Source organism: Labeo rohita, chromosome 17 (genome assembly GCF_022985175.1).
Source record: "Labeo rohita strain BAU-BD-2019 chromosome 17, IGBB_LRoh.1.0, whole genome shotgun sequence".
Lineage (NCBI taxonomy): Eukaryota > Metazoa > Chordata > Actinopteri > Cypriniformes > Cyprinidae > Labeo > Labeo rohita.
The window spans coordinates 13,745,410-13,773,368 of record NC_066885.1 but is presented as its reverse complement, the minus strand read 5'-3'; the positions used below and the strand labels follow the sequence as shown (position 1 = coordinate 13,773,368).

At 36.5% G+C, this 27,959-nt stretch overlaps 1 protein-coding gene across 1 annotated transcript; it reads right to left on the bottom strand.

Annotated features, from left to right (window-relative positions):
* Positions 1–93: 93 nt before the first annotated feature.
* htra1a (HtrA serine peptidase 1a) lies at positions 94–27,959 on the bottom strand. The gene is made up of 9 exons (XM_051134212.1): positions 27,272–27,959; positions 15,745–15,847; positions 15,468–15,672; positions 5,233–5,427; positions 5,062–5,094; positions 3,570–3,684; positions 3,405–3,462; positions 2,705–2,800; positions 94–1,506 (listed from the first exon to the last, which is right to left on the bottom strand). The coding sequence occupies exons 1-9, from the start codon at positions 27,732–27,734 to the stop codon at positions 1,338–1,340; spliced, it is 1,437 nt and encodes a 478-aa protein (XP_050990169.1). The 5' UTR covers positions 27,735–27,959; the 3' UTR covers positions 94–1,337.

The window sequence follows — 27,959 nt, the reverse complement described above, 5'->3', positions numbered from 1 at the left end:
TGTGAATGTTGTTACACCCTATCACCGCTAGATGGCACCAGTGTTAACCAGAGTTTACTGAATACAAAAAAATCAAGGCAAATCTGTGGTTCATTTGGTTTATTACTGAAAAAAAACAAAGGTTTAACTAAGGTCTGCCAGTGGTTCTCACCTCTTTTCGATGTCACTGTGATTTTCCAATCAATGCATGTGTTATATATTGTATATACAAAATCAGTGATTTCTACATCAGTTGTTACAGCACTTGCCTAAACAATTTAGAATGTTTCTGAAGTGTTAACTTGCTCCATGATTGTTATAAAACAAACTGAAACTTAATCAGATTTTTCAATTATTTGCTCATGCTGTACAGCAGTGAACATTCTGGCAGTACTGGCAAAGGCTCTGGACTTTTTCATAACAGGCCTGATTCCTGACCCTTTCTTTTTATTTTTGGCATCTGCTAGTGCCAACTGGAGGGTGTGTGCCATGTATGACGTACACCGAAAGCTCGTGATTCTAGCTGATTCTGTTATGTGTACAGAAAATGCATCTGATTGAATTTTATTTTACTTTGTTTGAACCGTTGGAGTTAAGCTGAGCAGCTGGAATTAATAAACAATAAAAAATATTATTCAATAAAAATATTAAATAAAATATGTTCTATCTGTGCACAAAGATGTGCAAATACATGTGCACTACCATCCAAAAGTATGGGGTTGGAAGAAGAATTTTCAGGAGCCATTACTCCAGTCTTTATTGTCACATGATCCTTTATTTTAATAAATCATTTTAATATGTTGATCTGATGCTCAAGAAATATTCCTTATTATTATTATTGAAAACAATCGTGCTGATTTATAGATTTTTTTTTTCAGTTTCTGGTACAAAAGTTATCACCAATGTATCGTATAAACTTTTATTAAAAAAAACAAAAACAATTTTACTCTGGAAAAGCGTAATATCAAAAGGTTTTTAATCTTTTAAACAACAAAAAATTTAATTTATTTTACAAAAATGGTTAGAAATTCCAATCAAGTTGCTGTGCACTAAACTGTTGGGTAATGAAAGAGCAAATCTATATTCTGGAAAATCTAATTACGTTCAATGGCTTATGTTGAACAGTAAACAGTAGTAGCATGTTCTAAATCGATCATTATGATTAAAATAAAAACATTAATAAATGTGAATCTACATCACTGTGCTCTGTACAGTCTAAAATCTCAGGGTGAGCTTTCACCCTGCTTGTCATTTCAAGAACATGGACAATTGGCCAGATGTTCCTCGTAAGGTGCGGTGCAGAGGACACACCCGGCAAGTTCATTGGTGGGGTCGATGAACACCAGCTCTGTTTAGGGTCAAGGGTCAATCTCCATGGGAATGATAGTGAGGATGACGTCCTCGTTGCCACGTCGAACCACCACGCGTAAACTGGTGTCTTTTTTGATGGCTGCGCTCACATCCGTCGCTGTGGAGATCTGCTGACCATTGATGGAAATGATGACGTCGTGCTCTTTAAGTCCACCTCTGCAGAAAAGAAAAGGCATTTGAGGACTAAAGATGACCGAAATAATTCTTTTTGATTAAGCCCTAATCTTTGGCGTTTACATCCCAGAAACTGAAACCTCTCCAGTACAAATCAAATATTGCTGGATTTCCCAGAATTACTTCAAAATAGCTTCCAAAACAAACTCTTAAGGCTGTGCGTAATGTATTTTTACAGTTGTATGCTTTATCAAAACATCAACATTAAAAGCGTAATGACTCTCAGACCTTATAACTGGGCTTTTAAAAGCAAATTACACACCTACACAATACACACCTACATCTGTATTAGGTCAAACAAAACACATTCACATGCCCCGAGTAACCACCTACAGTAAGTTATATACTAGACTTCACAACTACTTCCTGTTTGTTGGACTGCAAGTGTGACATTTGGTGATCATCTGTTATTCAATTGTGAATCATAAGCGTAGTGGTGTCATGCAGAGAGAAAAGAAGCAGTCGTTTGTGTGTCTGGGTGCCATGTGAGCTTGTTCTTAACATGTATAAGCTTTCAGGAAAACTAAAAATGTCCTGAATCAGGATGTGGTGGGCAGTGGATTGGACTGTGGTTGTGGAATAATATGAAAACAACATTTCATGCACAAAGAATTTCATCATATGAATCTGCAAAACCTAAATTTGCCCTTGAGTCTGTGTTTGCGTTTATTTTTAACAAGTATATAATAAAGACAAGACACCATAAAAATGTTCAAGGATATGATGTGGCAGTGACTAGGCCTGAGTCATAGGATTTGGGTGGCTAATGAGAAATCGGTCCACATCCTGACTCACAGGATATGGAACAACATTGGAACTTTCATTTTTAGGTGAACTATCCCTTTCATTTAAATGCATCTTCAGCACTCTAGATGCCTCTCGCGCTTATGCACATTAATACAGAGGAAGAGGTTTTTGTGCGAGTCAATAAACACGATAGGCTGAAATTATGAACATCAGCAGGTTTTTGTGTGTGTGTGTGTGTTGAGTGTGTTTTGATAGGTGGGGGTCAAACATAAATTTAAAACATGTGTAGATAGATGGAGCCAAAGACAATATCCTTCCAAGCATGACGGCAGAGAGCATGTGGCCAGTAAAAGCAGCATGAATTCTGGCAAACAACTTGACCTGTACTCTTGACCTGCTTGGCATTATGGGATTTTGAGTTTTGGTGACTCACGCTGCAGCTGGGGTTTTAGAGATGACCTCAATCACATAGGCTCCTGACGTGATGTCAGGGAAGTCGTGCAGTCGACCTCTCAGCTCTTTGGACAGTCTGTGAACGGGAATGAATAAAATTACATCAGATCTGTTTTCAACAAAGAATTAAAGCTGTAAAATATTTTACATCCAAAAAAAAAAAGCTTCAAATTATAATACGGCACTATAAACCACACAGAGTGTAAAAACAGAATTAAGATCTTCCATAAGGTCATGCTAGTAACCTAAAATTTGTTCACCCAAAAATGAAAATTCCAAACCCATAAGACCTTTGTTCATCTTCGAAACACAAATGTAAATATTTTTTAAGAAATCTGAGAGTTTTCTGACCTTGGGAAACAATTTAAGGCCAAGAAAGGTAGTAAGGACATCATTAAACAGTCATAGCTTCATAACAGTAAAGTTGAACCACTGATGTCACATGGACTATTTTAATGATGTCCTTACTGCCTTTATAGGCCTTGAACATGGTAGTTGCGTTGCTGTCTATGCAGGGTCAGAAAGCTCTTGAATCCCATCAAAAATATCTTAATTTATTGTGTTCTGAAGATGAACGAAGGTCTTACGGGTTTGGAACGACATGAGGGTGAGAAATTAATGACAGGATTTTCATTTTTGGGTGATGAATGGGTGATGCATGGATGTGCTTATGTACTCACGAAGGAGTGAGGGTCATCATACGAACACCAATGTATCTTTTCTTTGTGGCTCCTCGACCTGTAAAACAGCCAGAAGAACATAATCAAAGTTACTCTACAGCAAATAATGAGGTAAAACACTCTATCTCATATATCATTTCTGGATATGAATATACTGTGTCGTACCTCTGGCCAGTCTGTCATATGACTCAGCAAGAAACTGCCGTATCTTGTCTGATGGAATAGCGAAGGAGATTCCGGCCGTCACCTTCAACGTGTTGATCCCAATCACTTCACCATCCTACAGGAAAAAGAAAAATATGTTATTTAATATGACTGAATAAACCTGACAATATTGGTAAAATATTAAATGATTTCTAAAATTAGTTTTTAATTATGTATATTTGACTCTAGTATACCAATAAAGAACACATCAAGATCTTTCATTTCTCTTGCATCACTACTATAATATATTCATATATGTGACCCTGGAGCACAAAACCAGTCATAAGGGTCAATTTTTTAAAATTGATATTTTTACATCATCTGAATTTAAATGCATTCCATTGATGTATGGTTTGTTAGAACAGGACAATATTTGGCCGAGATCTGAGGGTGCAAAAAAAAAATCAAAATATTGAGAAAACTGCCTTAACTTGTCCAAATGAAGTTCTTAGCAATGCATATTACTAATCAAAGATTAAGTTTTAATATATTTACGGTAGGAAATGTACAAAATATCGGCATGGAACTTGATCTTTACTTACTATCTAATGATTTTGGCATTAAAAAATAAGAACCAATAATTTTGTACAATGTATCACTGTCTATTGCTACAAATATACCCATGTTACTTATGACTGGTTTTGTGGTCCAGAGTCACATATGATAAATATATATTCTTCCATAATATAGCCTACTAAATTAAAACAATTTGAATAATTTAAAATCGAATTAGTTTTGATATTGTTAACTATAACTAATAGTAAAACTATTAAAAATAGTTTTCAGTAATTAAAAAAATTCTATAATAAAACTAAATATAAAAAATGCAAACTTACTGAACTAACTAAAATAAATAAACTATATTAAAGTACTAAAATGAGTAAAATTAAAACATAAATAATACAAATTAAAGGTAAATAGAAATTTAAAAAAACTCAAACTGACAAAAGCACATAAAATTAATAAAACCTAAATTAAAACTGAAACAGAAAATATAAAAATAACTCAAAACATTAATAAATACTATAATAGTACATACATTTAAAATAGAATATAATTCAGAATTACTATTTAATGTCCATTTATTCTTTTTATTTGCTTGGTAGCCACACAATACTGTAAGTGGTATAATGTACGGTCAAAAGGTACATCACAAAATAATCACTCCACTCAGTGTTTATTAAGACCCTTTCATATTCACTCTTGACTCTTTTAAACTGGGTCATGAATTTAAAAAAGACACCTTTTTTTACACATTTGATTGATGGCTTGACTTCCACCATGTCAAATTACAGACTCACTGGGGTAACATTACTGTAACACCAGACACATGCATTCTGGGAAAATAGGCCCTGGTAATTACCACACAGTCAAGCTCTGTGCAAATATAAGTAGTGTATATGAATGTTCATATGGGATTTATTCAACAGTTTTGGAATGAGAAAATGCTCACCAGATTGACTAATGGTCCTCCTGAGTTGCCATACTGTAAAAGAGACATTTCATGTGTTAAGACATGCTTGTGTTTTGTGGCTTGATTTGTGCGAGCCCCGTGTTAAGACCATCATATAAAGAGGCACACATTAAAATAATAAAGTATGTAACAAATAACTAATTTGCTTACGTTAATGATGGCGTCCGTCTGAATGTAATCCATATCCGAGTTTCGTAGACCCAACTCTTTCCCGCCTCTCTGCGTGGTGCTTACGATCCCGGTGGTAACCGTATTCTGGAGGGAAAACGGGCTGCCGATAGCAACCACAAATTCTCCTGGTCTGAGGTCAGCCGATCGGCCGAGCAAAAGCACAGGAAGCTTACTCTGTCGGGCAGAAAGAAAGAAAAAATCAAGTCTGTTACGTAGAGAATGTGACCTTTATTTTAGCATCTGCTCGTAAGACAGAAATATCCCAACACTTCACGATCCTAAAGCTTGCAAAAGTTTATAAAAGAACTTTAAATGAAATCCAATAGTGGCCACCCCACACAGCTGGTTTTGACATTCTAGCAACTTTATGACATTGCAAAGTCAGTCATGTGATAAATGCTCGTATGCAGGCGTTCCATAATTCTAGCCTTCGATTTCCTGAACTGCCCAGAACTGCCATACAAACAGTTCTATTCTAACACCTCTGTGCATCCGCTATCAAGTGTCTGCCAAACAGGAGTTTGGATATTCGATTCATATCTTTGAAACCTTATCGCCATGCAACCTTTATGACATCACGGAAAACTAACCACTTAGGACGGGACGGGACGAGTCGGAATGCTGTTTTGCCCTTCCTGTGGGGAATCATTTATGGAATCTCCCCTCTCAACACAGGGGCTTGATTAGAGCGCTCTCTGTGACAACAGAATATGCTTGTTTAGCCATTGCACTGGTGTCTATTTTGTTTACCGACTGTAAAAATAGAGTCAGAGAGTGGAGAGCAGACACTCTGAGCTTGATAAACACACCAGACGCCCTTACGTTCTCATTTTGCGCGTATGTATGAGCTCTGTATTTTAGGGATAGTTCAGATGACAGCAGTGTGAGCTGTATTTACCAAAGAAAGCTTCAACTGAAAGGTTAACTAATGAAATATTCAGTGTTAAACCTTATATTTTTAATATTACATGGTTCACAATGTCTGTCCGAGCTCTCCAAGCTGTAATCTGAAGATTATACAACAATTTTCTACAACACTACTGCTGTCTTACTTTAAAATGTCAGGCTGTGAACAAGTTTGGAAAGAAACAAAATGGCTGCCTTGCTGCTGTACAGTTTCAACCCAAGCTGTGTACCTGCCTAATGGAGAGGACGAAGCTGTAAAATGATCCTAAGCTTTTATCACGAGGTGAACTCTCAGCGAACTCGACCTGCGCTTACAGCGTTTTAAAATAGAAGAGGATAAAGATGACGATGACTGGCAAACTAGACAAAAAATGTAGCACTCTCTTCTCCCTATCCTAGGGTCCAACATGTGCAGAGATGGACTAGATTAAAGTTATATCAACATGATTCTGCTTTCTTTAAATGTGGCCTTTCTTTTCAAGCAAGCTTAAGTACTAAAACTTAATTCACATCTCTTAAATGTAGTTTATAAATGTTTACGGCACAGTTATAATGACTATTAAAATGCATTAACTAAACCCTCAATCAGTTTCATTCCAGTTCTGTGGAATCCACCCTAATCAAGAATCCCACAGATGCAATATACATCCTACGATTATGTACGCGTTCCACAATCAAAGAACTCTAATAAACTCCTGGTGGGAACGTCAGCGCTCTATTGGGTTACCATTGCAAAAAGATGAGATCATGCGTCAGACTCAAAGTCCACATCTCACACCACTTATTAGCCACAGTGAAGCTAAGTCAGCCATTTTGTGTCAATGTGGCATGTTAGTTAGCCATTTTGTGTCTGTGAAATTATACTTTCCATTTAAAATCTACATGGAAAAACCACCCTAAAAGCCTCCCACTCTATTTCTTGCTCTTTCTCCTTACCACAAAGATGACTCATGTGTTCAGTGTTCATGTCCGAACTCAAAATATAGGCTATTATCAGTATATTAGAGCAGTGATTATACATTGGCAGGATATGAAAAATGGCCGTCACTGGAGCCAAAACCTAAAAGCTTTGTAATGTACTTGATATATCAATGGAGGCGCAGCTGCAAACAAAACAAACAAAAACGTAAAATTTAGATGCTCATTTCAGCAGGTTGTGAGGTTACCATAACAGGCCGTGAACTCTAATAAACCTCTACTATGTGAGACTACAGGTCAGCAGTTCCTTATAAACATTTACCAGCAGAAACACCTGCATCCATCTGGTCTATAAAAGCATGACAGCTACCCAGGTGTCTTTGTTATTGATACTGCAGTCTGAGAATACCAATATGGGACATGTAAAAACAGTCTCACTCTCACCCATTGCCAATGAAATACTAGAAGAACTTTGAGAAAGAAGATTTTGTCATTCCCATTAGATGTTCAAGATAAGGCTAGGATAGGAATTCCCACTGAAGACGTGTCTCGAGGAAAGAGCAAAGAAGACAGGAAAGATTTAATCTACTTTCAATAGAGATGTTCTATGCACATACCAACCAGAATCGTGTCAGAAAGAACAACACAAAAACAACAATTAAAACAAACACCACTTGTTTTTCTTTAAAGTTTAAGGACATCTCTTAAACCTTTATGTGGAGAAAGCTATAAAATTGGTAGTGATGTATTTTATTTCTTTAGGTGATTTTAATTTCCTTTCAGGTCAAATTTAATCAAACAGCAGTTTGTTGAGCTGGAACAGACATTTCCCCTGCCCACAACCAGTAGTTAACAAGCACTTATGCAGGTGCAAAACGGGTAACAGTCTCTCGAAGGTTTAGATTATTATTATATGGTTGTTGTGGAGCTACACAGAGTTTCCACAGGTTGACATTCCCATGCACTACTAAAAATGTGTGTCTGGTTTTAAACACCAGTTTGCAGTTACAATTTGAACAAAAGCAGAAACAGCAGAATTTAAAAGACATCATTAACTACTTGCAGTAAAAGTGACTATAGGAACTGGAGTTGGAACTGAGCTCACCGTCCCGCTCTGTCATCACTGTGCCCGTCAGTAGGCACCTCGTCCCACATTGTGCCTCTAATTACTGCTATGTGAGTGACTTTAAAAGATAAGCACCAGTTTAATTGCAAGCAAGAAGTTCTCTACTTGGTGGGTTTGTGTTGGATGTGGCTGTAAGATATTTTCAGTGAGTGAGCTATTAAAGGTTCTTCCCATAGGAAACCTCAGACGTTTCTTCTTTAGAAGCTCAGTAGACTTAATAGAGATCTCAATTATGTTTCATTTAAGTATAGGTTAATCTTTGTCTTTGGGATTTCGCTGAAAATTCCCTATGAATAATAAAAACAGACACAGATAATACAATTAGTGACACACAGTAAGAGTGTAGAGCTATAAAATGAATGCGGGGAGCTTCATTCATGTTCAGATGCAAAAGCCTCTAAATCCATCTAATGTTTTTCTTTAAAATGAGCACTTCTTTCTGGCTACTTTGTATATGTTTCTATGTAAGTACTGGTACTTCTGATTGGGCTGAGGCTGGAATTCACTCATTCACTCAGTATCATTATCTCATTTTTGACCAAGATGGCTTTTAGCTGGTTTTGCATCTGAACTCTTCATATATATATATATATTTGAGGAGGCAAGAAAAGAAATCATAGTACAAACATAAAACAACACCAGTATTACAAAACATATCATAAAGTGTATAAATCACTAGTTTTTCTAAAGTAAAACTGTCCAACCAGCAGGTGAAGATACAATGGGAGTTCGCATCTCTCTTGCCTCCCCTGAGCCCACTGAGTTTTAACAGACCCCCTAAAGGGTGCAGTCGGTTTGGTGGGGGGTAATTGAGAATGAATGGGGGAAAGTCACATGAGAGGAGACAACGCTTCCATTGCGATATGATTGGATATGGCTGGTTATAAATCCCGCCTCTTGTGTTCGTGCGCATTCCGCATTCATTACTCAATATGAATGAACAATATAATGCCGTTAATGGGAAGGCTAATTTAAGAAAGTAAGTAAACAGCACACCTAGATAACCACTTTGTTACATCAAAATAAGACTTAAAATGGCATAAAAACATGATCTGTGAGTTTTTTGTGAATAATCAACTTGGTGAAATTTAAAGTAAATTTCCATGTCTGTGACCAATATTTACTGAACTATTAAAAAGAATATCAAAAAATCAGAGATGTTGGAAACTTCTTGGCTCCACTTGCATTTTGTAAGAAGCAACTTAGATATTAAAGAGACCTTAATTGTGATTTTTCCTCCTTCCTATGTGTTTTTTTCTGTATTCAATCACAGAACAGCTGGAAATACATTAGCACGTAACCAGGAATGATACCGTATACTTTAAACCTGAGACAAGTTCAGACCTGTGAGTTTCGGAGTATGTATTTGGAGGGGAGTTCAGTGACATACTATTTCCCACATAGTAGTTTATACCATGTATATCCTCTTCTCATTTGCACACTTCCACTTTTGCTTCCACATGGTCAAAACTGCTTTTCTGTTCCCACGTGTGATTCACATCTTTCCCTGTAATATTAAATGACTCATTTTGGCCCAACCAGCAGTCAGCCACATTAGCAGTCTGGACTGCATTTTAGGCCACTGGAACATCGATAATCCAAAGAAAACCTGTTTGTGTGCACGCTATGTGTTAGCCTTTAAGCTCCTAACCTAAACGGGAAACTTTCTCTTTGCCTTGGCTCACAACCAGAGCAGAGGAATGGAAAGGAAGACATGGAAGATTTACAAATGAGTTGACTGTAAGTGTGATGGGCCGAGACATGAAAATGATTCATTTTTTCTGGAGCTTCTGCGTTCGGGAACAGGAATGATGGGAAGTTCAACAGATCATGGAAGGTTGGACCCTCAAGAGCTCCCCATTTATACAGCTTTGCCTTGAATGTGGGTGAAATTTGCATCCATGTTCACATACATATGGATTCATTTTCAGTCCCCGAACCACATTTCCTCTCTCTCTCACTCTTTCTGAGAGGGAAAACACTTTCCTCTCTTTTCTGTTACTAATGTCTGGCTGTTGCAGACAGAGTAATGATTTCCCAAGAGACAGACAGCCACCAATAAAGGGAGAGAGAAGGAACAAAGACAGTGTGAAGGACAAAAGATTGGGAAGAAAATAAATAATCTGCTCTATGACTCCCCTCGAAGTTCATCCACCATGTGCTTGCCATTTTCTGCATGAGTGAAACTGCGTTGTGTGATATATATGCTTATTTCTCCCTCGTCAAGTCAAGGCATGAGTATGGGTGTGAGTGAATGTAAGTTTAGACTGTAAAGTTTGCAGCTTTGGGGAGTCACTTATGAAAATTAGTTGTGGAACTAACAGTGAATACATCAACAAAAAAATAGCAGCATGACAATAAGCTACAATGAGTTTTCTGCTATACAGCAAGAACTTGATTGATGATTACAGCTCCATATGTTTCGCTTTCTGGATGGAACAAGCTAAAACAGCATGAAACGTCACAGAACATTAGGGTTATATCGCCACTCAACTGACATTTCAAGTCAGAACTGCGGTGACATACAAAACCAGTGTCAAATAAAACATACCATATGCATGTTCATCAGTTCAAACAAAAAAATAAACACTCTTTTAGCACCACTCAGCAGACAATTCACATCTAATATATCACAAAACTTTCACATCTAATATGTCTAAAGTACACAGTACGTATTTAGTTGGTTCTGTACCTCATACAAACTCTGTTTGTTCAGTTTGATTCAGTTTGATTCACTGAATCATAAGAGCCTAATTTATATTAGAAAATCCACTCATTTAAATAAATAAATGTAAATGTTTCTTTCAAAATGTATCAGTTTTCTATACATCTTTTTTGTAATAATTTCTTCTTCTAATTTTTTGGTGCCGTGACCCGGTAGCAAAAAATGTAGTTAAAGCAATATTCCGCCCAAACATTATAATTCTATCATCATGTACTTACCAACATGTTGTTCCAAAATTGTATGACTTACTTTCCTCCATAGAACATAAAAGAAGATATTTTGAGAAATGGGCTGTTTGCCTATGCAGTGGAAGTCAATGGGCTCCTAAATTGTGTGGTTCCCAACGAACTTCGGAACCTCTTGCGAAAAAGTTCCCACAGGTACATTTTCGTCATGAGAGAAGGTTGGTTCTGTCCCTCTCAGTTTGTTCAGTTTGAATAATAAGTGCCTGATTTATATTAGAGAATCCATTCATTTAAATAGTTTCAGTTTTCTATACATCAGCCCCTGTGTGGTATCTTTTTTGCAATAATTTCTTCTTCAAATTTTTTAAGCAAAACATTTAGTTAAAGGAATGTTCCACCCCAAAATTACAATTCTATCACTGATTACTCACCAACATGTTGTTGAAAAACTGTATGATGTCTTTTCCTCTGTAGAACATGAAGATATTTTGAGAAATGTCACAGGGCTTTTTGCCCATACAGTGGAAGTCAGTGGGTACTTCAAAATACATTCTTTTTCATTCCACAGACGAAAGAAAGTTACACAGGTTTGGAACGATGCATGGGTGATTTTGGGGTGGAATACCCGTTTAAATTCTTAAGTATTTCGATTAGACTGCCTCTAGTTTCACGAGGGCAGGTTCACTGCAACTACTGAAACATTCCTGTAGCTCAAATAGTACAGCATGGTGCTAGAAAAACCAAGGTCAAGGGTTCAATTCCCAGAAAATGCATGAACTGACAAATATCATGAAACACAATGTAAAAAATGTAGAAACGGTTTCAAAGTAGCATCATGTATGTTTACATGCAGTTCGATTTCAATCTGTCCAAAGCAGTAATTTATCTTCTTAAAATGCTATACTTGTTTTATTCTAACTGTACACATTCCAGAACTGTTTTGAAAAATCAGTCTACCAGACCTAAATAATCTGACTGTAGCTTGGTTTCATCCAGCATGTAGCTGGACTACTCAAAAACTTGATTATAACTGTGAATGTAAATGCACTTACTGAAAGTTTGACAGTACTGACCTACTTTAAACCTTTCAGCATGCATCAGAAAAAGGGAAGAAATTGCAGTAATTGCTTACAGGGATGCAGGCACACACAAGTTCTCTCAAACACACACATACTCAGTTTCCCCAGGGTCTTTATGGTGCCTGATCCTTTTTTCAGAGTGTGACCTCCAGCTCACTTGTGCCGTTCAAACCAATGCCCTTTTCTGCCTCCCTTATTGCTTTTCCCAAATGCCCTTTTAGTTAGATGCGAGTCTTAGAGACAAGTCTCTCTCAAACTCTCTCACTATTGCTCGCACATACACACATGACCATATGATGTCATTCAAGATCACTCAGTCAAAGTGGGGCAAACTCTTTAGCAGCTGGGCATTAAAGAGCCCACTGATTCAATCCAGCAGCATCAGAAACACCAGCTAAGAGAGAGCTACATAAAATATCTCAGACTATAGGCACTATTGTGGGACCTGTTTTGACTACAGGGATCGGGATAAGAAACAGTTGAGGAATCTGATCTTGGAGCAGTATGCATTCTTTGGGAACACCGGATCAGATTAAACATGCAGTCCGGGTTTGCGTGTGCTTTATTTCTCTGGAGAACATATGTTTAAGAGTCTGAGTGATTGCGAGGTTAGGATTGTCAGCCAAACATGCTGCCTGGTGTCTATCAGCCAGCATGACATATATTTAAGAGTTTGCACAGTGCACTGCACTGACCTGAGTGAGTGGGGGATTTTGGGTAATAGAAAATTTCATCTAAGATGCCTTATAAGGATTGCGTTGGTCATTCTGTATTTATGGGGTCAGTAATGTTCCTATTTTGGTTACATGAAAAGTCTCCTTTCCAAATACTACAGAGCTGCATGAATGCAGTAATTGCTGAAATATAGACGCCAAGTTTGAATTCCTGCAATCTTTAGCTTGGCCATCTGTTTTTTTCTGTTAATGAAACACTCTTGCGTTATTTGGACTTGGTTTTTGATGTTGCACTAATAGTAACTATATCCTAAAACAGAGCTTGGCGTGTTTAATGCATTGCAGGTCGAATTCAGGGTTGAACCTCTTCGGTATAAACAATTAGGATCAAAAATAAAACTTCAGTTTCCATTTCTAAACTACGGTGAGGTGGCTTCCTGTGTAAAAAGACATTATAAAACTGTACAATCTGTCCACCTCAGTACACAAACCACACAGATGTTTGGTCTGTGGTGGGCTAAACATGCTAAGTGCCTGCTGAGAGATTAATGGTCATTAAAACAGTTTAGCAAACTGCTTTCTGGAGCATTACTTCAGCCTTCAAGTCACTGTGTGAAAACACTTTTATGCCTGATGAAAGTACAGCATCTGTTCCTGAGGCCTGATGGTAAACTTTCCCTCTCTCTGTAAGTATTTATATCCTCAACTGTCTTTACCTTCCTAACCCTAATTTACCCATGCATCTAGTCAAGTTAAAACTGGAGAACAGCTAAAGGAATGGAAATCATTTCCATATGTCAACCTGAATGTTGTCATATAGTTACCTGCTATTTACCAGCTCAGATTTGTTTATATATAAGTATATATATATTATATATAATATACTATATATATAGTATATATAGCATTGAATAGGGTATAAAATAGAATCTAAAACTCTTAAAGGTGACATATCTTGAAATTCTGACCTTTTCCATGTTCAAGTGCTATAATTGGCTCCATGGTGTCCATGCATCTACCAACCCAAAAAAAAAAATGTAAAAAAGAACAACCAAGTACATTTGTTTTGGTAAGCATTCTGGTAAGAGGAACTTTTTATAATATCACCGCCCATTAATCTGCAAGTTTCCACTTATTTGCAAGCGACAACGGTGTACCAGTTCTAACGTAATGGTAAAGGTTCAAGCAAAGCATGCTAACTAATTCTATTATTGGCTGCACAGACAAGCACAGAACACTATTTAGAGTCCCAGCCTCGGAGGAGACAAGAGAGCAGTGGATTTATTGATTTATTTACTTACTGTATATTACACTGCTGCCTCACAGATCTAACATAAACATGCGATTTCTTTCCCAGCTGCTTACCTTCACAGATATAACTGACTGTTTTTGTAACTCATGTGTTTTTAACATAAACTTTTGTGTACTTTGACAGTTTAAGTGCAATAAGAGATGAAAGAGAACTTAGTTTAGTACTCACATGTCATGTGACAGCCGCTTTCTGTGCGTGTGTTTCGGATGTGTGCACTCAGAAAAACATCAGAAGTTTAAACTGATATGACTTTATAACATGATGTAAGTGCGATAGACATGATAATCAAAACCAAACAGAACAGTATCTGAGGTACCAGCTATAAAGGCACAGTTCTATTCTGGAAAAGGGGGTGGACAGCAGCAGGTCATTTGCATTTAAAGAGACATGCAAAAAACAGTGTATTTCTGCTTTTACTCAAATAAGCATTTTCAAAATGATCTAATAAATTATCTGTGAGGTATTTTGAGCGGAAACTTCACAGACACATTCTGGGGACACCTGAGACTTATATTACATATTGTAAAAATGACAGCATATAGCATATTAGGTCTTCTTTAAAATATAAATGAATGAATGAATGTCAACATCAGGATGTCAAATTAAAACATGTGTACTCTGTGTAATCCGGGTCAATACAGTTAGGGTATGTTGAAAAACTCCCATCTCATTTTCTCCTCCAACTTTTAAATCATCCTATATTGCAGTTTTACCCTTTTTTGTAAAGGGCGTTTAAACTTCTTTGCATGTTCACTTTGTAAACACTGGGTCGATACCTCTGCAGCGATGTAGGATGATTTTGAAGTTGAAAGAGAAACTGAGAGGGAATTTTTCGACATACTGAGCATACAGAGGTAGACTTTGAAGCTGCATTGAAACGGCATTTTTGATGGGCACAATTGAAGTCCACTGGAGATAATTCCTGAAATGTTTTCCTCAAAAAACTATTTCCTTACAATTTCTTTCTTTTCTAGAAAGGCATGAACATCTTGGATGACAACGGGGTGAGTATATGATCTGTAAATTTTTGTTCAGAAAGTGAACTTCTCTTTTAAACAGGCAAAATATGTAAAGTAAAAAACGTTGTCAGAATGTGTATCTATTAGAAGTGCAATATTAGTCTAAATGAAGTCTAAATTAATGCAAATATACATTTTTTAGATTATATACAGTTATTATATATAGTATAGTACAGTTATTCTACAGTTTTTTCTAATGCTAAAAATGTAATGTGTACTGTATTCATGGAATGTGCTATATAACAGCATTGTTGTGTTGGTTCCTCTTACCGGTGGATCGATCTTTATGAGGGCAATATCTGCTTTTTCATCAACATCTTTGATCTTAGCATCATACGAGGCTCCGTTTTTAAGCTCCACCTTCACTCGGTTTTTATTGGCTACCACGTGGGCGTTTGTCACAATGAGGCCGTCGTCTGACACCACAAACCCTGATCCACTCGCCACTGCCATCTCACGCTTTGAGTACACCATCCTAAACAAGACAGAAAGAGCATGAAATAAATGGAAACAGAGATAAAAACACATTTGGTCAAACAGTCCTTACTTGCGATACAGTTCAATATGAACCACGGCAGGGGCGATCTTCTCTACAACATCTGCAATGAAATTGTACTTGTATCTCAGGCTGTTGGGGTTATCATGGAGAGCTGAAACAAAAGAGATATAATGAGAATGTATAATGGAAGAAATTGACAGTTGGGGACAAACATCTGAAAATATCAAATGACATCATTTAAACAGGATACGGAAAGGAGACTAGTTGTTAACTAAAAAAAAGACAAGAGGTGGGATTTTTTGTGTAAATATATATGGGACTTCTGTTGCTTACGTAATTCAGCATCACACACACACACACACACACACACACACAGAGAGAGACACGTGAGGGGCAAGATCTGAGGAGTCTCTTGGAGGACGTGTCTGGAAATGTTGACTCTCGTCCTCTGTAATTTCAGCATGAAGGAAAAGAAGTGAGAGATATTTTTTCCCCTTCAACCAAAAGAGTTTATCATCAGCAGTCAAAAGCTCATGATATACATAAAGTGTACGAAACTGCTCTTTTAATTTCACTCTTTCGTTTCATCACCCCCAGGGTTGGAGTGTTTTGGTATGTATCACAGACTTAACCACGCAGACGATAGCAGCTGTCATTTGATCCAATCAGTAAGACACTCTCTGCCATGATAGATGGGCCCTTTTAATTATACAGGATCACAGGGACCCCAAGAAGACCTGGGTGATGGAAAGCATGTAAGTTCAAAAGATAAATGTGTCTGTGGCCAGATGGGTTTGTGCTAAGTGAGGGAACATTAAAATGAAAGAGTGCAGCGGTTTATGAAGAGTTATAATGTTTTCTCAAGTGTAATTAAAGTCATATCCAGCGTGGCGCTGGCATGCATTCTGACCTGAGAAAATTCAACCTAATTATAGTTTTAACACCAAATCTTCTCAGTTTTGTGGAAGAAAATGTCCAAAATCACTTTCTCATCCAACCTAACTCTCTTTTAGCTTTCTGGTGTAAAAAAATATATATGCCAATAAATGCACTACTGTTCAAATGTTTGGAGTTCACTACTTTAATCTTTCAGAAATTATTCTAATATGGTGCTCAATTTTCTTCTTATTAAAACAGTTGTGCTGCTAAACGTTGTGGAATAGAAATGTTTTGTGGCAATATGTCTTTACTGTGCTTTTGACCAATTTAATGCGTCCTTGCGGAAAATAGAAGTATTGTGGCCAAATTTACTAACAGCTTGCAACAGTGCAAACCCTGTTTTGGTGCTAAAAAACTACTGTCAGTATTTACTAAAGATACGCAGTGAAACATCACATCAGCGTGGACACAGTCTTTGCATCTGACCTTTGTATTTTCCTTTTCAGATGTAAATTCATGGGAGGAGAGTATTTAAATGAATCGTGCAAGATGATTTGCTAAGGTCTGCAGTAGTCAGTGTATTGGTATTTGCACCATTATTTAACACCCAAAAAAGCATGTCTTAACCCATTTTATTATTAGCGGCTGTACGCAAATTTGAACGCTGCTCTTGGTAGATTGCATAGGTCATTATGGAAATTATTTGGCTGCGTCTACTTTAATTTGCGCGTTGTCAGGAGATCAAATGCAGAACTTTCCACTCCCATCGACTTTAGGATTGCGTTCTTACACTAGTTTGTCCTGTTTAGTAAATCTGGCCATTTAAAATAATAGTGCACATCATAAAATGTGTCATTAAATAAACATGTAAATTACATTTTAAATGTAAACAAATAAGTAAATAAAAATAAGTTTAGAAAAATTAAGTAAAAGAAATAATAGTGTGGCAGTTTAATTATTGTTTATACACTACCTCTCAAAAGTTTTTGATCAGTAACATTTGTAATGTTTTTTAAAGAAAAAACATTCTGCTCACCAAACGTGCATTTATTTGATCCAAGGTACAGCAAAAAGAGTGACATTTTGAAATATTTTTACTATTTAAAATAAATGTTTTCTATTTGAATATATTTTAACATGTAATTTATTATTTATTATTCCTGTGATTTCAAAGCAAATTTTTTTAGCATCATTACTCCAGTCACAGATTCCAATATTCTGATTTGCTCCCCAAAAAGCATTTATTATAATTAACATTATTACATTTATTTATTATTAACATTTATTATATTATATTATTATTATTATCATGTTGAAAACAGCTGAGTATGATTAGAATTTATCTGCATATTATAGCGTTTATCATTACTTTCGATCAATTTAAAGCAGCCTTGCTAAATAAAAGCATTAATTACTATAACTTCTTAGGATTATGTGACACTGAAGACTGGAGTAATGATGCTGGAAATGTAGCTTTGATCACAGGAATAAATTAAGTTTAAAAATATATACAAATAGAAAACTGTTATTTTAAATAGTAAAAATATTTCAGATTTTTTCTGTTTTTGCTGTACTTTGGATCAAATAAATGCAGGCTTGGTGAACAGAAGAGACTTCTTTAAAAAAAACATTACAAATCTTACAGTTCAAAAACTTTTGTCTGGTAGTGTATACCTATTATTACAAATTCTGACTTGTGTGATATGTATATGAGTGGTGATTGGTATCGACTGTATGTGAATATTCATGCCTGTATCTGAATACTGGTGATGTAGTGGTTAAAAATCTGGCTGAAGTTTGGGAGTTTGATTTCCAGGGCTATTGTTTGAATAGGAACAAGCAGAAACAGGTTGCTGAGGTCCATTCGGCTGTTTTACTTTTGAGTAAACCGTATAAAAAAGAACTCAAGATCCACTTTGGGACTGCATCTATGTGTATTCTACCATAGAGAGTTTAGAACACTGAAAGGTACTCTAAAAGTTCAACCGTGCTTGAATATAAGGAATGCAAATAAACTTCAATCACTGAATGTCTAAATTCATTTTACATTTAACGTATAACAAACTGACTGGAGTGGAGATTTACTCTGGGAAGTTGAAGGCCAAAGAATTCAAAACAAATCCTCTCTTTAGCCATGCGATGAAAAAGTATTTGTTTTTTTTTCCTCTTTGAAAGAGAGACCTATGATTAGGTCAAACGCACTGGCAGAAACAATAGAATCAGACACGCTTGTCTCATCTTGGCCCACGCTCAGGTACTAAAACCCAAGAAGATCACAAATCCATAACCTCTTATCTCTGACAGAACAAAACCTTTCTGGACATTCGATGAATTACTGGTGCATATTCTGGCCACAGCACCACTACCTTCGAAATGATTTAACCAGTGCTACTGTTGATGCATTTATGCTTTAAGACTCCATAACCTTTGCTCTCACAGCTGCAAGACTGTAACAACCTTGACAGAACCAAAATCGTTGTTGACTTTCACACATGCACGGGTTTGTGCATTTGCTGACGCATTTCATCCAATGAAATGTTTGAACACACAGTACTAGGCACAGGATTCAAACCGTCACAACCAACCATCCTTCACAGATCAACAGGAAAAAGGAAACAAAAGTTTATTTTATGGCGACAAAATATCCAGTGTGGTAAGACTGACCAGCTCCAGACCAACATTAAACAAGGCATTCAATCGAAAATCACATGTTTTGAGAAAGGCTATCAAAACAAACTAAATTAAAAAAAAAAAAAAAACAGCTAGTTAAGATGGACAAAGTATACCTTTCACATGACGATTCTTTCACGTTGCCAATCTAAAATAGCACATCAGTTATCCAATAATGTAAAACCTTATTATAAAATGGAAAGTTCTGACTCTGAATTCTGATTGGAAGAGCCATGGTTAAACCCTCTGTAAGTAGCTCAATCACTGTGGCACAAAGCTAATTACTTCAGTAAAATTTTAGTAAAGTTAATTTTTTATGAATTATTGGGCTGGTATCCATACCCGCCAAGAATGTGACCGGCTCTGAACTAAGTACATCAAAGCCTACGTTTAGTCTGCATAAATATGAGGCCTTTGTGTTTTCACTGAAACACTGCCAGATTACAACATATGGTTTGAGAGAATGAAACTACATTTGTCCTAGAGATCCTGGATGTCTCTCCTGGGGAGGTGGAGACATGCAGCCTGTGGAAAGCAGGTTGACCCACCAAAATGAGCACTACTCATCATCTTGAAATTTAGTGTATACATAAAACTGTTCATACTGCATGTTTATAAAGAAAAAGCAACACTTTCAGACACAGATTAAATACAGCACGTTACAATAGCTTTTCTGTATCCACACTTGGAAGACTCCAAGACAATCTTCTAGCCAGATGTTCAAAGAGTTTGCATTCAATCAACTTAGGTATTTTACCAAAGCCAGGACATTTGTGACCCTGGACCACAAAATCAGTCTTAAGTAGCATGGGTATATTTGTAGCAATAGCCAAAAATACATTGCATGGGTCAAAATGATCGATTTTTCTTTTATGACAAAAATCATTAGGATATTAAGTAAAGATCATGTACCATGAAGATATTTTGTAAATTTCCTACCGTAAGTACATAAAAACTTAATTTCTGATTAGTAATATGCATTGCTAAGAACTTCATTTGGACAACTTTAAAGGCGTTTAAATTTAGATTTTTTTTGCACCCTCAGATTCCAGATTTTCAAATAGTTGTATGTCGGCCAAATATTGGCCCATCCTAAAAAACCATACATCAATAGAAAGCTTATCTATTCAGCTTTCAGATGATGTATAAATCTCAGTTTAAAAAGACTGAACCTTATGGTTTTGTGGTCCAAGGTCACATTTTTACATTTTTACAAAAATTTGGGGTCAAAAAAAAAAAAAGATAAATGATTTTTTACTCAGCATGTGATATTGTGAAATTAAAATAATATAATGTTAGATTTTTATTTGAAATAAATGCTTTTTTAACTTTCTATTCATCAAAACAATAGATCAAGGTTATAATAATTGTTATACATTAGAATGATTTCAGAAGGATCATGTGACATTGACGTCTGAAAATTCGGAAAATTCACCTTTGCCATCATAGGAATAAATTACATTTTTAAAATATATTAATATAATATAAAATCATTGTTTTAAATTCTAATGACATTTCACAATATTACTATTTTTGAATGCAGCCTTAGTAAGCAAATGTATGGAAGCCTGTTTCTGCCACTGAACAAAAAAAAAGGTAATTGCGACTTTTCTCGCAATTGACTTTACATCTCGTAATTATAACTTTTTTCTCAGAATTATGAGATATAAACTCGCAATTCTGATCAATTAATTCAGAACTGCATGATATAAACTTGCAATTCTGATAAAATAAAATCAGAATTGTGAGATATAAACTTGCAACTGTGAGAAGAAAGTCAGAACTGCAACATACAAACATGCATTTGCAAGGAAAAAAGTCAGAATTGCAAAATACAAACTTGCATTTGCAAGGAAAAAAGTCAGAATTGCAGGTTATCTCACAATTCTGATGTGATTTAATCTCACAATTCACAATTCTGTTGTGATTTCATATCATGCAATTTTGAGAAAAAAGTCAGAGTTGCAAGATACTAACTCACATTTGTGAGAAAAAAGTCAGAATTGCGAGTTTTTATTACAATTCTGATTTTATTTCTTCCAGTTGTGAGTTTATATCACACAATTCTGAGAACAAAGTCAGAATCGAGTTTATATCTCATAAGTATGACTTTATGTCATGAAATTGTGAGTTATTAAGTCAGAATTGTAAAATATAAACTCGTAATTCTGAGAACATACAAGTCTTTTATTTCCCGTCAAAATGAGACTTGTTTTCTTGCAATTACGAGTTTATATTTCAAATTCTGAGGAAAACAGTCAGAATTGAGAGATACAAACTTGCAACTGCAAGAAAAAAAGTCAGAATTGCAAGATACGAACTCGCATTTGCGAGGAAAAAAGCCAGAATTGTGACTTGTGTTCTGAGAAATAAAGTCACAATTGTGAGAAAAAAAGTCAGAGCTGCAAAATTTAAAATCACAATTCTAAGAAATAAATAGTTCTGAGAAATAAATGTGCAATTCTGAGAAATAAAGTCAGAATTGTGAGATATAAACTCGCAACTGTGGAAAAAAAGTCTGAATCGCAAGATGCAAACTCACATTTGTGAGAAAAAAAAAGTCAGAATATCCCTTTTTTTATTATTTAGTGTTGAAAAACGAGCTTCAATACATAGAAAAAAATCTTACCACCCCAAACCTTTTGAACAGGAGGTGAAGAGTAAATTGAGGTAAATTGTTCTATTCTATTCTATTCTGAAACATCTTCTGCACTGTTCTGGCATAGGAAGAGCTCACTTCTGGCTAGAACAGTTCTCACAAAAGTCGGTGAGGGATGAAACCTTGTGAACATGATGAACAGGTCATGCCTGTGGCTCTGACCTATAGTTATGGTGTCCAGTTACAGTTGTGTAAGCTCTGTCTGAGGCCTCTCTGCAGGGTTTGTGAAGGATTCAGACTGCAGAAGTGTGTTTATTTGAGTTCAGGCGAGGCCTATGTAGGTGAGCAGAGAGCAGGAAATGAGTCCTTACTGTGGGAAAGTCCTACTGGCCTATATTATACTACAGAAGCACAGAAACTATGAAGGAGAGGTGGCTGGCGAAGAAAAGGGACTGGAGAAAATTTATTTGCAAGAGTTTGCAGGAAGGGAGAAGCTCTGCGCTCCGGGGCAGTGAGAAAGAGACATAAATGAATTCAGCGATTCATTAATAATGAGTCCCTTCTTGTTCTTTTCATGATCCAGTCATAACAAAATTCATTCACACTTATGTGCCTGTCTGTTCTTGTTCTCATAAATAGCTAATTTCTGGACTGAACATCCACGTGTAGATCTGTGTGCGTGTGTGTGTTGGTATCGGTAGAAAGCGTTCAAGCATTTGACAACACTCATAAACAAACATGTCTTTCATATCATGCTAATTGAAGAGAGTTAAACAAAGGCCGCTTCTGCACAAACAGAGCACACACACAAAAATACACAAAGGACAAAACCTTACTCAGAATCTAAACAATACACATTATCAGAACAAAGAGACAATGAAAGGATGAGATACTTCTCTAACCATATCAAACCATACCAAACACACACACACACACACACGTCACTGATGTTTAGCTTTAGAGTGAAATCATTAGCAAAAGACTTGAGAAGCTAAGATTCATTATTTGTGAGTTAGAAGCAGGATATGAGGGAAAGAATCCACAAATAAACAGGAACGGATGAACGCAGACCAGACCAGAGGCAAGTAATGAGGAATAAAACTGCAAAAAAAAACACAGGGTAAAGTATAAAAGAATAAGTGGAAAAAAGTAAACAGTGAATCTCACTCTCACAGAATATGACCAGGTCAAACTATTCCACTCAAATCAATTATCTAGAGACAAATAGGAAATTACATTAGCACTTTTGTATAATTGTACAGAAAATTAAACCTAATAAGCACAAATTTGTATTAATATTATTATTAAAGCACATCACCTTCCACATTATCATTATCATCAAGCAAAATGTAATGCAAAAACAACTACAACAAATGATTTGTTCAAAATGTATAGCATTCATACGTCATGGAAGTTTTGATTGTACTACCATTAATTTATGCAGAATTACAGTTACAGTCTAATATGAAGAATCACTGTATGTAAAACAACAGGATTAATTGTCATGAGAATGCAAAAAGTGCAAAAAGTCAAAGTGCAAAAAGTAATATATATATGTGTGGTGATTTGAAAAAAAGAAAGAGAAAGAGAAAGAGATAGAGAAAGAGAAAGAGAGAAGCCATAGAGACCAGAGAAATATGTGCCTCATCAGCATTTGTAGGGTTACTAAACAAATCTGCAGAAGTCTGGATGGGACAAACCTCTAAGCGCTTATAAAAAGCACAGAACAAACACACACACAACATTACAAAACAGATAAAACCACATAAACCAGTGCACACACTACAAAGAGCAATTAAATGCTTGAAACAAACATACACATATGCTGAGAGAATTTCAATTCTATAGTTATACATAACATTGCAATAAAGAACTGCGATTCTTTGTTCTTAACATACATAAACAACTGAGAATGAGCATGAACACAGACAATTCACAATGATGAATTGGCAGTAGAAAAAACAATGCACAAGACACAAAATACAAAAAGCTCTGGGAAACAAGCCTGAAATACTTAATGAAAACCATGCAAAGGAGAAGAGAGTACACTGCTATAAACTTATACACACATACACAAACACACACACACACACACAAACACTGCCCACTACTCTCTCCAGCTCAGCGCCCGTATAGAGATTTCAGGATTACAGCTCATCCCAAAGATCCAATATCAATAAATCTTTCACATAATACAAGTAAACATTCACTTCATCTTTTTCTTACTAAAACTTGCTTTGTTGGCAGCTCATTAGGCTTTGGAACATTTTTAAGTACATTTTAAGATGCTCAATTCTGCTAAATGTTCATTTTAAGATGCCCATTGCAGTGAAGGCAATCACAGAATCAAGCTCAGTGAAAAGAATAAACCCAAGATGGCAAACAAAGATTAAAACATGAGTGTTGATGATAACTCCTATTTTAATTTTTTTAAGTTTAAAGTGTAAAAACATATTACTTTATCCTATATTTGGGTGCGCTATGTATTTTAACAGTTCACCTAAGAATGAATTTTTTTTGGAGAAATTTCATCACCTGCTCACCAATGGATACTCTGCAGTGAATGGGTGCCGTCAGAATGAGAGTCCAAATAGCTGATAAAAACATCATAATTATCCACATTATGACTTAAGCTGCTTTTTTGTAATAAACAAATCCATCATTAAGACGTTTTCAACGTCTTTTTCATTTTTTTTTTATTGCACTGAAGGAGATTATATATAATGCCCAGAAGCAACGGTTTAAAAATGTCTTAATGGATTTGTTTCTTAAAAACACTCAGCTTTCAGCTTTTCACTTCACAAGACATTAATTGATGGACTTAAGTGTTGTGGATTACTTGCGATCAGCTGTTTGGACTCTCATTCTGTTCTGACAGCACCCATTGACTAAAGAGGATCCAAAGGTGAGCAAGTGATGCAATACTAAATTTCTCCAAATCTGTTGTAATGAAGAAATAAACTCATCTACTTCTTGGATGGCCTGAAGATGTACATTTTCAGCAAATTTTAATTTTTGGGTAATCTATTCCTTTAAATTACTGTGGTTTTCTCATATCATGTCACTTTGCTAGGTTTGTTAGGATAGGACAATATTTGGCAGAGATACAAATATTGAGAAAATCACTTTTAAATTTGTCAAAAAGTTCTTAGCAATGCATATTACTAATCAAAAATTAAGTTTTGATATATTTATGGTAGGAAATTTATAAAATATCTTCATGGAACATAATCTTTCCATGAAAGATGCCATAAAAGAAAAATCAATACTTTTCGCCCATACAATGTATTTTTGGCTATTGCTACAAATATACCCATGCTACTTCAGACTAGTTTTGTGGTCCAGGGTCACATATAATAGCTCAAGGTGTGATGTGAGTCTGGAAAGCATTTGGTGGCGTCACTTCCATTCCCCTCCTTGGGATAGGGGTGTGCAGGCCATTTCCTTCAATCACAATCACAATCATCCAAAACCCAAAACAGACTGAAGCACCTAGTCTTGCAGGAGGGCGGCTGGCTGACTTTCTTTCTTCTTCAGTAAAAATCTGTTTCCTAATGAATGCATAAGACTCACAATATGACCTAAATCTGCAGCCAGGCAAGGAGAAGTGTGCAGAGATGCAGGCAGGCCTTCAGATCCAGATGCAAATGACATCATGAGCTCTGCGGCACAGTGTGTTTTCTTTAGGTGAGGCCAGGACTTGGAAGCCACAGACCTCTTGCAGCTTGGCACTTTGCTTAGAGCCTTTATTAGGCCAATATGCAGAGACTAGACACATGTCAACGGTTAAGCCAAACGGATCCTTAATATTTAAGCTTCTGAAGAACAGGATTTGGAGTGCTGATACTCAACAGCTGACGTGAGGAGCTCATACTATTGTAGCACAATTGTTTATGAGCCAACAAGTGCGTAAGGATTCACTATCGTAAATCCACTATCCAGACCAAGACAACTATCCACTTTCAGCCACAATTTATGAGTCAGTGTCTGCCAAAATGAACACATTGAGGCTCTTTCAGTAAGAATAATGAAGTAACAAAGAACAAGATAAAGACAGACCACATTTCAACTCATTTAAGGATATAAAATGGGAATTTTATCGTGCTTAATGCAATCTCATAATGAGAAACCTGCTCAAATTCATCTCTAATAACCTTCTATCTCACACAAATACAGAAAGATGCGGAGGCTTCATTTTAAAAGGTGAAACTGTATATTCTGAGGGCACACATGCATATACTGTATACACAAGCTGGTCTGGTTTTTGTCCATTCGCAGTGGTCTTGATGGGTCAGACTTTGTTTGTGTACCTAATGAGCAAGTTCTATGAACAAACTGCACGTGAGGGTCAAAATGCATTAAAATAACTAATTATGACTGAGTGCAGAGACTTACGCAATAGATGCATGGCTAACGATGGGCCTTTCAATGCAGAAAGAATGGCCTCATGTTCAACACAAACATGATGAAACAGGCACAAACATATGCTTGACTCAAACATATGTGAGCCTGAACCACAAAACCAGTCTTAAGTAGCACGGATATATTTGTAGCAATAGCCAAAAATACATTGTATGGGTCAAAATGATTGATTTTTCTTTTATGCCAAAAATACATTGTATGGGTCAAAATTATTGATTTTTCTTTTATGCCAAAAAACATTAGGATATGAAGTAAAGATCACGTTACATGAAGATATTTTGTAAATTTCCTACCGTAAACGTAAAAACTATTTCTGATTAGTAATATGCATTGGTAAGAAGTTCATTTGGACAACTTTAAAGGTGATTTTCTCAGTATTTTAATTTTTGTTTTTGCACCTTCAGATTCCAGATTTTCGAATAGTTGAATCTCGGCCAAATACGGTCCTATCCCAACAAACCATACATCAATGGTAAGCTTGTATAAACCTCAATTTTGAAAAATTTACTCTTATGACTGTTTTTTTTTTTTTTTTTGGTCCAGGATCACATATAATTTCTGTTACTGCTAGACAGAATTTTGATGTTTATCCAATTTCCAATTAAAGGCATTTTCCTCCTCGCATGCCTACCAAATATGACCAAATCGATCTGTCTGCTGTTTAATTGAATGAAAAGAACCAACATTCCCAAAAGGAAAAAGATCATATAAATGGGGTGCACTGCACAGTATTGCAGACGGTTTTGGCCGATGATGAATATACCATCCGGCAAAGATGTCATCTGCATCTGTTGCCAACATCTGGACTCTCTCTCTTTCACAAAACCAATCCATCATTCTTTCTCTCACATCTATCTATCTATCTATCTATCTATCTATCTATCTATCAGTAGTAGTACACATTGTTTATTAGTAGCCCATTATTTAGTACTCATACTGTACCACTGTAAAGAATGTAAAAAAAACAGGTAAACTGTGCTCTGTTTGTTTGAGTGAGGTACTCACCCGCCGTGCCACAAGCTCCCCGCTGTATGAAGAGCACCGGCGGCTGCTGCAGGCTCTGCGCTCGGTTACTGACCCGCTTCAGTTCGCATATGTTCCGATAGGAGACCCCATCGCTGCCGCACACCGGGTCGCTGCTTTTACACACGCAGACGCCTTGTTTTCCTCTCCTCCTGACGGTAGCAGAGTAGCCCACTCCTCCGGTCACGGAGCACTCCAAACTCTCTCCACACACCGGGTCCCCCAGCTTACCCACCCCGCCGCACGCCTCTCCCTCTCCGGACGCGCACACCAGGCAGCAGTTACAGTGATCCATCACCTGTCCTGTCGAACAGTCCTTTGGCATCGACGGACACATGGACTTATCACACTGACTCGGACATCCGCCGATCACATAGCGTTTAGTGAGGCGCGCATCAGCTTGCAGCGATGTTACCAAGACGCAGAACAGAGTTACCCAAATCATACTGGTCAAAGTTTAATAAATATGGAATGTAAAGTGAGAACTACGCGGTGTTTCAATTCTAACGAGACCAACTGAGCTGCCTCCAAGCGGGGAATATTCTTTGGACCGAGCTGTGTAAATTTGGTGCGCCGCGGGAGCGAGCACAATGCGCCTCTCTTGAGTTTCTGCTGGCGCAGCGTTTATAAAAGCGCCCCGGATTCCACGCGCACACTTCACCACAATGAC